The 11,119-nt window shown below is 36.8% G+C and overlaps 2 protein-coding genes across 5 annotated transcripts; both read left to right on the forward strand.

The window, feature by feature from the left end:
- Window positions 1-1,225: 1,225 nt before the first annotated feature.
- LOC115960314 lies at window positions 1,226-5,933 on the forward strand. 4 transcript variants are annotated; one of them, XM_031079138.1, is made up of 3 exons: window positions 1,226-1,373; window positions 3,594-5,415; window positions 5,526-5,933. In XM_031079138.1, exons 2-3 carry the CDS (start codon window positions 3,681-3,683, stop codon window positions 5,918-5,920), a joined length of 2,130 nt encoding a protein of 709 aa, XP_030934998.1. In that variant the 5' UTR covers window positions 1,226-1,373; window positions 3,594-3,680; the 3' UTR covers window positions 5,921-5,933. The 4 variants fall into 4 exon arrangements, with proteins under 4 accessions (XP_030934998.1, XP_030934999.1, XP_030935000.1 ...); XM_031079139.1 differs by lacking the exon at window positions 1,226-1,373 and adding an exon at window positions 1,417-2,466; XM_031079140.1 differs by lacking the exon at window positions 1,226-1,373 and having other exon boundaries at window positions 2,751-5,415; window positions 5,553-5,933.
- Window positions 5,934-8,846: 2,913 nt separating this feature from the next.
- On the forward strand, window positions 8,847-9,308 carry LOC115961736 (serine/threonine-protein phosphatase 7 long form homolog). Its single transcript, XM_031080663.1, has one exon. It carries the CDS (start codon window positions 8,847-8,849, stop codon window positions 9,306-9,308), a length of 462 nt encoding a protein of 153 aa, XP_030936523.1.
- The last annotated feature ends 1,811 nt before the right edge of the window (window positions 9,309-11,119 follow it).

Genomic DNA, 11,119 nt, shown 5'->3' on the forward strand with positions numbered 1-11,119 from the left:
AGGTTTTTCGCCGAGTACTTCGGTTTTCTTTTTGATAACACGTTTCAATGTTATCTTGTGTTTGCATATCTCTTCCCTTACTCTTGTGCTTTACATTTATTCCTTATTGTATTTGTTTATGCACTAGAGTGTTGTTTTGGTTTATTGCATTTCATTTACTCTTATTTTGCACTTAGATAAGTTGAGTAAAAGTAATTTAGCCATAAGTTTAAAATTAAGAGCCTAAACAAGCAATAGTGTTTTGCACTATCGTGCTTTCAATAATAATAAAAACTAATCACAAAATTATGATGTTATTTTAACCAAAATTAAAATAAAACCAAAGAAATAAAAGATGAATTTTATAATAATTTATTACTCAAAAAATTGATAGGCATATTGAAATTCATAGCCATGTAGATTGTGTTTTGATATAAACTCAAATTCTTATTTTCAAAAAAACTAAGTATTAACCTAAACTAAAATTCAACCAAAGCTATAAAAATGAGAGAGAAGACTTTGTGATGGAAAATTTAAAAAACATAGTACCAAAATACATATTAAAAAATAACCATCGACCTTAATCAGAGTTATAAGGAAGAACAAAAATCCACCAAAAGAGAGAGAGAGAGAGAGAGAGTACTCACAATTTTTTTGTGAGAAAAATATGGATTGAATGGGAAAAATGATATGGAATTTATACAAAATAAAAAGGGGAGAAGAATAGTCAAAATATAAAAAAGAGAAAAGAATGAAGGAAGTGTAATTGTAAAATTGAGAATAGTTTGGAGATAAAGAGGTAGAGGAAAAGTGAAAAAGTTGAAGGAAGTATAAGAATAAATGTGAACTAACAAGAAGAATAAAGGCTTGTTTGGATATCGCTTATTGCTGAAAACTGAATACTGTAACAAAATAATTTTTAAATGTGTGAATAGTGCTGTGAGACTCAGTTTTAAAAAAAAAAAAATTTGCATAAATTAATGACTTGCGGGTCCTGTGAACAATGCACAAGATTCACAAAAAATACAGACGCGCCATCAAAAGAATTTCAGCAACATCCAAACTCACACTAAAAGTTTTTATTTTACTTTATATTTTATAGAATAAGGAGAATAAAAGTATTAAAAAAAAAGAAAAAAAAGAAAAAAAAGATAAGAAGTAGAAAATTGGTCATTTTAAGGGGATGATGTGGGCCATGTGGCCGCTTACTTGGATGATATATATATATAGATTATGATTTATTTTTATGATAAATAGCCAAACACATACGCACAAAGATAAGAAGGGAAAGCAAGTGAAGACATGATGATGATCTGAGCCTCACTCGTCGTTGGGTAGGAAAAGGAGTCCTTCCCTCTCTGTCTGTTTTAAGATTTGAGCTTTAACCTTTTAAGGTACAGTTTTTTTGTTGAACAATACATCTTCTTCTTCTTCTTCTATATTCATTATTGATGTTTCCTTTGTTTAAGACAAATAAAAAGGTTGTTCTTTGTTTCGTCTAAAATTACACTTGTGTTTCTTATCTCTCTCATCTCAAAAGTCAAAACAGATCATAAAAAGCTTGCTCATTTTTACTCTAAAAAAAAAAATGGAACGAAGAAGAGATTCTCTAGTTTCTGTCAAGTTTAATTGTTGTTTGTTCAATACTTTTAGTCAACGATTGAATTAAGCGATTCCATGGACACAGTTTTCAATATTGACGTGATTAATATGTTGTATTTATAATAAAAGTGATCGCGACATGGAACAAGGATCGAGTTGGTGTCAGTAAAGTTATCTTTTAGTTTGCATGTGCGAGGTTTAGCTCATATCAATCTGACTGATCTCATTGAGAGCCAAAACTCATAAGGTTTTGAAGGTCAAGTAATTATGAATCAAATCAAAACTATTTTTAATTTGAACAATTGGGTTTTTTTTTTTTTTTAATGTGCTGGCGCAGATTTGGAATTTTTAATGGGGCCCATTTGGTCTCTTTCATCTTGGATGCAACGGGGGGACTGACTGGTCTCAATCAGATTCAACCAAATTTTCATTGATGCCTTCATCACTCAGTTGCCAAGGCCAAAATCAAAGCGTAACACTTTGAATGTTGCCATCCTTAGATTCTTCAAAATTCAGTTGTTCATTAGATGCTCCTAAGTCGAAACAATACTTTTTCAATTTTCTTAGACCATTATTTAATTGCTTGAACTTAAATCCTCTAGATTTTGATTAGCTATCACATTCATGGTCTTGTTTTCGCTACAGGGCATTCACAAGTATTTTGAGATGCTGAAATTTATTCATGATATCTTAGATTTTATAAACGCTAAATAGCCAATTAGCTGACACTTCCTCCTCCCTCATAATAGGAAAAAGAGTGAGGTTGTGAGATTGAGTCCCACTGGTGGTGTGTACGTGTGTGAATTATCATGAATATAAGTCGCACAATTGTGGTTTTCAAGCCAGATTTTTCAGCCACTTCTGCATTTTTGGTCTTCTTCAACGGTGATTTCCCTATGTGCTTCATTGCTACCTTGAAAAGTTGTTGAGCATATATTTATTGAAACGTGACTAGAAAAGTTCTTATTTGAAGCTATATCTTTTTTATTTGGTTACAGTATACAGACTAAACCAGAAACTTGATATCTTGAAAGAAATTCACAGTCTGATCAGTTCATTTTTTTGGGACCCATCTTTAATAATTTCCAAATCCATAAAATAAGTGGATAAATGATAGAAATGATCTCACGTTCTTTATTATTATTTATTTTTTTTATAAACATTATGGTTTTTTTTTTTTTTTTTTGTTGATAGAAATGATCTCACTCATTTTTATCTCTATAACCATACTTAGTCCACTGCACTAGTTTAGGATCAGTATCTCATCTAAATTCAAAATTGGAGCAGTCATCATCTTAGCCTCATTCTTGAATAATGTTTTACAAGCATCATAACCAAAATTATCTCCAGGAATTTGTCTATGCTATATCTCACACAAACTTGGGCCCACTCAAGAGTCTTTCAGTGCCAAACCATCTCATTTCCTAATTGCCTTTTTTTTCCTCTCTCTTTCCTTTCTCTTTTTTAAGTAATTTTGTCCTCTTGACTTCAAGCATCTATGACAACCTCACTAGTTTTTGTAGTTGTACTCTTCTCAAGGTGATAAATGATTCCTTCCCAAAACCTTTTTTTGGTAAAAAATGGACATGACAAGATTTTTTTTGGGACATTAAAATATTAGTTTATAATTAAATTTATACAAATCTTGAAAGAATTCTTGAAAGCATAGGTTCTATGTTCCCCAACTTTTTATGATGTTTTGTGTTTAGCTTATGACCTTAACTTATTATGTAGTAGTTCTCCAACTCTCATACTTCTGGTCTCTATCCTTCCGCTTTGGCTTTGCAATTTTTTATTTAATTGAATGTTCTTTTGGGGAATTTCAGTTGTAGAACATGTGATAATTGCAAGAATGATGACATTCATATAAAGTGAAAGTGCCTCATAGAATCTAATAAGTTTCTGCATTTGATTTTAAGTGAAAACCAGATCATATATCAATTTTTGGCTCTAACTTTAAGGAGTCTCCCCCTTAATTATTGTCTTTGCTACCTTTTCTCGTTGTTGTTCAGGCCAAGCTTGCTGAAAGCACTTGATGTACAGATAAGAAAATTTTCAGGGTTTCTTGTTTCTTTTGAAATTGAAAACAAGAGAACAATATGTTTGCTAGTGAAGGCTTCATTAATGTTCATGATCATGGTACAGTAGTTGATAAGAAAAAAGTTAGAGTTCAATGCAAATATTGTGGTAAAGTGGTGAGTGGTTTCTTCCGTCTAAAGTGCCACTTAGGAGGTATACGTGGAGATGTTACTCCTTGTGAAAATGCTCCTCAAAATGTGAAGGAACTGTTTAGAAACAAATTACTTGAAAGGAAGATAGAAAGTTTAAGCAAGGAAGTTGATGAACTAAATGACCCAAATCTTCCCTGTAAAAGGAATCGTCTTCCTAACTTGAATAGTGTTAAGCATAATAAGCATGAAACAACTCAAACTGCTGGTTCTTGTGATGGGAGGCATGTTGATATGGACTCTGCACTGGAAGACAGTCTTACAGACAGTGCTTCTCTTCCCTATGAAAATGCAGGTTCTCAAACAGCCATCAATTGCAAAGAAGGAAGAGTTTCATTATCAAGGAATGCCCAAAAATGCATTGCTAGATTTTTCTATGAAACAGGTGTTGATTTCAGTACTGTCAATTCCCCTAGTTTCAAAGCAATGATAAATGCTACCCTGGGTAATGGTCAGATGGCGTATAACATCCCAAGTTGTCAGGAGCTAAAAGGGTGGATCCTTAAAGATGAGGTGAAGGATATCCAAGAGTATGTGAAGAAGATTAGGCATTCATGGGCAAGCACAGGGTGTAGCATCTTGTTAGACGGATGGATTGATGAAAAGGGTCGACACCTGGTTAATTTTTTGGTGGATTGCCCACAGGGTATTGTTTATCTTCGCTCGTCTGATGTTACATCTTTCATTGACGATGTTGATATGTTACAGTTGTTGTTGGATGGAGTTATTGAGGAGATTGGAATTGAAAATGTAATTCAAGTGGTGGCATGTTCTATAACAGGTTGGATGGGAGCTGTGGGCAAGCAATTCATGGATAGGTGCAAGAGAGTGTTCTGGACTGTGAGTGCATCCCATTGCATTGAGCTCATGCTAGAGAAGATTGAAATGATTGAGTCCATCAGAGGTATATTGGCTAAAGCCAAGTCCCTTACAAAGTTTATTTATGGCCATGAAACTGTTTTGAATCTTCTGAAGAAACATACTCTTGGCCGTGACCTAATTCGGCCCTCCAAAATAAGGTCAGCAATGCCCATTATGACTTTGGAGAATATTGTCTCAGAAAAGCTGCAATTAAAGAACATGTTTGCCTCACCTGAGTGGAACACATCAGTCTGGGCTTCTAGAACAGAGGGAAAGAGGGTAGCTGATTTGATGGAAGATAGCTCTTTCTGGACTGGAGCTGGGATTACCTTGAAGGCAACTCTACCGGTTCTGCGTGTTTTATGTTTAATCAATCAGGCTGATAAACCACAAGTGGGGTACATATACGAAACAATGGATCAACTAAAAGAGACAATTAAAGAGGAATTTAAAGGTAAGAAATCCCAGTACATGCCTTTTTGGAAAGCGATTGATGAGATTTGGGACAACTTTCTCCATAGCCCTATTCATGGTGCAGGGTATTATTTAAACCCAAGTCTCTTTTATTCAAGTGATTTCCTAGGTGATGCTGAGGTTGCCTTTGGCCTTTTGTGCTCTACTGTCCGCTTGGTACAAGATCAGAGAAGTCAAGATTTGATATCCCGACAACTTGAAGACTATAGACATGCTAGAGGTAGTTTTGAAGAGGGGAGTGCCATTAACCAAAGAACCAGCGACCCTCCTGGTAAGAGACCTCTATAGTTTGGCTTCTTGCTTTGCTTATTGTTTGGTTTGGTTTGAGTCTGTCAAAAACCGTGATTTTAAACTTGTATTTTTTTGTAAATTGAACTACAGCTCTATGGTGGTCTCATTATGGAACAGAATATCCTGAGCTGCAGAGATTTGCCTTTCGAATTCTGAGCCAGAACTGTGACGGTGCTTCAAGATGCGGACTAAAGAGAAGTTTGGCCGAGAAGCTGCTTACAACTGGAAGGAATCCTATTGAGCAACAAGGATTGAGTGAACTGACATTTGTACATTATAATTTGCAACTGCAGCAGTTTCAGTCAGGCAAAAAGTGTGACATTGTGGCTGAAGAGATTGACCCAATGGATGATTGGATAGTTGATGAAGCACCAGAGATTGTGTCCCGAAATGTTCAATCTTCACGGATTAACTTGGGCTTCACCGAAGGGGCTATTAATGGGGATGGACCTTCTCGATTTCAAGCAAAGAAAGAACCCTTGTAAGTGAAGATAAAAGGAATAGTTGAAAAAGGATAGGGTATAGCAATGGAATTTGCACAGATTTAGAACCATGACTTCCAACAAGTGCTTAAGGATAAGTGTTATAACTAACTTACATGGCATTTTTGTTTTCTCCTTCATGTACATATTTGTTTACAGTGTTGTTTGTGTGCATTAAATCTGTAGCTTTTCTAATTCATAGGACATACAACCATACGGTGCGTGAGAGAGCAGAAAGTTGAGAGTAATTAGCCTTTAATATATAGCAGTCTAATGTCTATGGCAACCTTCGATCAGAAAGTTTGAGAGCAAATTTGTCACTGAGCATGACTTTTGAGTTATTACATTTTGTCGCTCCATGTTTAACGTTTCTTGATCCCCATTATCAAATTGAATTATTTGAAGGCATTTGGAAGCTATGGCTAATATATTGATTTTTTCTTTGAACTTTACAAGAAATCGATTGGTTTTCGTAACAAAATTTTTGTGCCCTACTACTTTATGTCCTTTTGTTTATGGCCATTATTTATTTATTTTTTTTATGAACAAAAAAAAAAAAAGGTAGGGGGGCTTGAGTTGGCATCTTCCATTTGGGTGTGACTATAGTGACATCTTATCTGTTGGGCTTAGGCCTTTAGGAGTAGAGAATTCAAATGAGTTATAGATGTGCACTCAGCTTTGTCAAAGTTTATCCATGTGGTCTAATGGAAAGTTGATATGCTATTTATTTTAGCATTAAGTGATTTGACTTGAAACATTTTTTTTTTTTTTTTAAAGGTTGAACATGTGGCATCCAATGGTCACACGCAGCGGTAAACTTTAAAGACAACAACTATATTTTATCATATGAAAATTCTAATTTGTATATTCTACAAGTACCAAATATGTCCAGTTTAGTCAATTTGGTATCAGACCAGTGGAAGAGTTAGGATTTGACTTGAGGTTGGGGGGGTAAAATATATATATGACACACAATTACGATATATTTAAAACTATTATAATTCTATTGGTGAAAATGGCCAAATACCACAATTTTGCAAAATTTGTAGCAAAAAAGCATCGTTTCGGAACTAATTAGTGATATACCACTTTTCTAGTACTCAAGCTCTACAAACTCGAGTTCCAAATTGTACTTGAGCACAGTAAACTCGAGTTCCCCCTAGTTCTGTCATCGTGGCACCGTCTGACATGGCATTTGGGCACTAAAAAATTCCACTTGGTACTCAAGTTTCTTGGACTCGAGTACTATGCTAGTCTGATACCCGAGTCTACTAAACTCGAGTATGGCCCATGTTACCCACACTTAAACTCTCTGAATGTCCCTCTCCCCCACTCAGTCTTACTCTCTCATCACTCTCACTTTCTCAATCTCCCTCTCATTCTCTCAATCTCGCTATCATCTCACTCTCACTCTCCCACACGCTCTCAATCTCCCTCTCGCTCTCAGTCTCCCTCTCAGTCTTGCTCTTGCTTTGTACTCTCCCTCTTGCTCACGCTCTGTACTCTCACTCTCGGTCTGCATCTTCAGTTTGTCATTGTAGGACACAGTTAGCATTCTCATTGAGGCCATATTTGATTTGTGAGACTGAGTAGGTTGCTTAGAATATATGCGGCAAATCCCTATTAGTGTGTAGAGGATCCATAGCTGAGCCTAAATTTTTTTGGGGCTTGATGTTGTTGAATAATGAGTAGGATGCTTGGACTATTAAAGTGAGGATTGATTTTAATCATGTAGAGAGACTTTCATTTTAGAAATTTCTTCCATCTGAAACTTGTGTCTTTCTGACTTATTTATTTAGGGGTGAAAATGTTTTATATTGTATGCTGATGTATTCTATTTCTATTAGTTGAATATGCTATAATTTACTTAACATTCTAAATTTTAATTTTTTTTTTTTATTTTATGAAATCAGTGAAGGCTGCATTAGATATATATTATTGCTATTTTCAGTCAAATATGTTTATAATTAAAAATAAATAAAGAAGAAGAAGAAGAAGAAGAAGAAGAAGAAGAAATTTTATGTATTTGAAGTGAATTTTCCCCTAATTGTTGTTGTCACCAAATGCATGATAACCCTTAGATGTTCAAGTAAAAGATGTGTGTTTAGATTGCATAATACCTATTAAAAGATGCATAATACTTTCAACTTCTAATTGTGACCTACCATACCAATTTCAAAGATCATGCTTGTAGTTTAGACACCCTGCCCATTGTAATGCCATGACTTTGTTTACCTACCAGGCATAAACACATCCAAAACAAATGGCTTCACTTTACCCTAATGCAATTCTCTTTCTTTTAAATTTGCCAATAAACTATCACAAATAACACTTTTTTCTTCATCTAGTAGTTCATTGAATCTGCTTGTAAGGTATATAGCCACTCTCTCTTGAATGAAATTCAAGCTTATAAAAGAAATTTATTAAAGAAAAAGAAAGAAAAAGTAGGAACTCAATTATGTGAATTTTCCTCATGTGTCATGCTCCTTAAAAAGAGAATTAGAATGTTTATGCTTTACATTTGACCTAATGGGCCAGTAGTCACTTAATGGACCATTAATCACCTTTAATTTATGCCAGATATGAACCCACATCGAGTGGGACCTTCTATAGGGACTGTCTTGACGAGGCAGGCTATGCATCATTCAAGATTGCTTTGGGATGCTCCTTTGGCAAGTGAGGTATGCACTTGTCCAAAATTGTAGTCAATATATGTAGTAGAAAGATTTTTGGCATTTAAGTTTGAAGCGTAACTATTACGTGCTTAGTGAATGCTATTATTACTACTAAGCTGCTCTGTTTGCAGGAAGTGCCAAGTGTACTGACTTGTCATCACCGAGAGTAATGTCTGCTTAAAGGTGGGTTAGATCCACAGATTGCTACTTATATCACAGATGTGGGGTTAGATGGGCTACTTCGGGTCCCACATATGGACCTTGACCATGCATTGATCACGGCGTTGGTGGAGAGATGGCGGCTGGAGACGCACTCATTCCACTTGCCCTACGGTGAGATGACAATCACGCTACAAGACATGAAAGTTATAATGGGGGTACCTGTAGATGGCTTGCCGGTGGTGGGATTTACTTGTATGGACGATTGGGGCGACCTCTGCACCGAATTACTAGGGCATAGGCCACCAAATAGACAAGTCAATGCTCGTAAGAACACTGCAGTGATGGAAGGGTCGAGAGTAAAAGCCAAATGGCTCGAGGAGTGGTTTAGCAACCCTTTCCCGACTGACACCATTAAGGTGCTTATGCAGCAGTATGCTCGGTTTTACATACTGGGGATGTTGGGTGGTATGTTGTTTACGGACAAGTCTGGCAAACGACTTTTAATTATGTATCTACAATTTTTCAATCCAATTAGCAATGGGAAAGAATTATAGTTGGGAGTAGTGCAGCATTAAGTTGGCTATATAGACACCTCTGTAAGGCATCAGAGAAAACAGCCAAGCAGATTGGCGGTGCACTGCTGTTGGTGCAGTTGTGGGTGTGGGCAAGGTTTCCACACATATGTCCTATGATGAGGCATCCACACTAGGCACTGCCCCTAGGTCCACTTGCTATCAAGTATGTAAGATCTTAGATAGTTACTGTTTTACATTTCCGCATTAACTTTTTTCGCATGGGAATTATGTAAGTAACTAATATGAAGGTTATGTCTATGTTGTTTGCTAGATGGAAAGTGGCTAAGATAAGAACTGAACATCCAATGCACGTCCTATGCGCCTATCGTGTGTCGCTTGCTTCGCTACGGCCAAATCAGGTATCGTGCCTTACAAGTGGGAACCACTTTGGCATGTAGTTGTTGTACTTACAATTTACTCTGGAATGAATAAACATTTTTTATTTCAAAGTTAAACATTGTTGGCATGTATTGTTCATATTTGTTACACATTTTTTCTAATTATATTGTTAATATGGTTGTTTGCATTTATTGGATCACTGCAGATTGTCTGAGAGCCATACAGAAATTATTTGGGTTCCCTGCTCGTATATTGTACGGCAGGCCAACACATATGGAGGTCTATCATGCCACTTATATATTTTTAGGTAGTTGAAGGCCATCACCCCAAACGTGTTCTCCGACAGTTTGGGATGAAGTAAGGCATATCGATCGATGTCAATACTTCAACTAAACTTCACAAGATAACACTCCAGGGCAAACAAGACAAAAACAGGGTTGAAGTACATGCCATGCATATTGCTAACTGGAATGCGCATGCCACAATTGCCGATGCACCGCCCTTTCATAGGGAGATGAGCTACAATGACGAGTATATGGTGTGGTTTTGTCCCCGCACTCTTTGCCATATTACAAAAGGGACTTCATACTGGGACACTTTGGTAAGTTTACAAAAATTGTCCTTTTATAAATGTACCTCGCTTCACATAATTTAGTTCAACTTACTAACACTATTCTTATATACTTATGACAGGTTGAATCACAGTTAAGGATTATGACGAAATGCAAACCAAGGTCTGAGATCTACACCGACTGTATTAATGCCTTGCAATCTGTTGAAGAGATCGAGGACGATGCATGTGTTGCGGGCAACACAAGTGAACCGGCTATAGGGCGTGGTCGACAAGCAGGTGGACGTCAAAGGCATGGAAGCCATCAATTTTGTCAGCGTCATACATCTAGTCGGCGTCCCACATCTGGTTAGCGTCCCACATCTGGTTGGTGTCACACACCCGTGCATGACCACACCATGGAGGAGGCAAGTCAGACAGCAAATGAGATGTGTTTGGACATTGGTTATGACATGGGCTCCATGGCACACGATGATGCGGGTCCATCCTATACATTTGCACATGGGGACACATCTCGGTCCCCATCCATGAGGAGTGATGATACCTGCCCACCCACATCCCCTACTAAATCTCCGTTGCCCATTACCCGTACGTCTCCCCCATTAACTATCGACACTACCCCCACAAATGTACATGGTAGAGATGAGATGAGGTTCATGCCCACCCCTGGTGCTGCCCCCCCTGAGTTTATGCATATTGAGTTCATCCAAAGATAGATACCCCCCCCCCCCACTAGAGGCTTTACACATTGAGGATCAGCCATGAAAGCTGCAACGGACACAGACATATATTCCTAATTGTGGGACTGGACATGGTACTATACTTTGATTCAATACCGATTGCATATACATCTCTTTTATAGTTAAATGATTTGCATATT

This window comes from Quercus lobata, chromosome 9 (genome assembly GCF_001633185.2).
Source record: "Quercus lobata isolate SW786 chromosome 9, ValleyOak3.0 Primary Assembly, whole genome shotgun sequence".
NCBI classification, from domain to species: domain Eukaryota; kingdom Viridiplantae; phylum Streptophyta; class Magnoliopsida; order Fagales; family Fagaceae; genus Quercus; species Quercus lobata.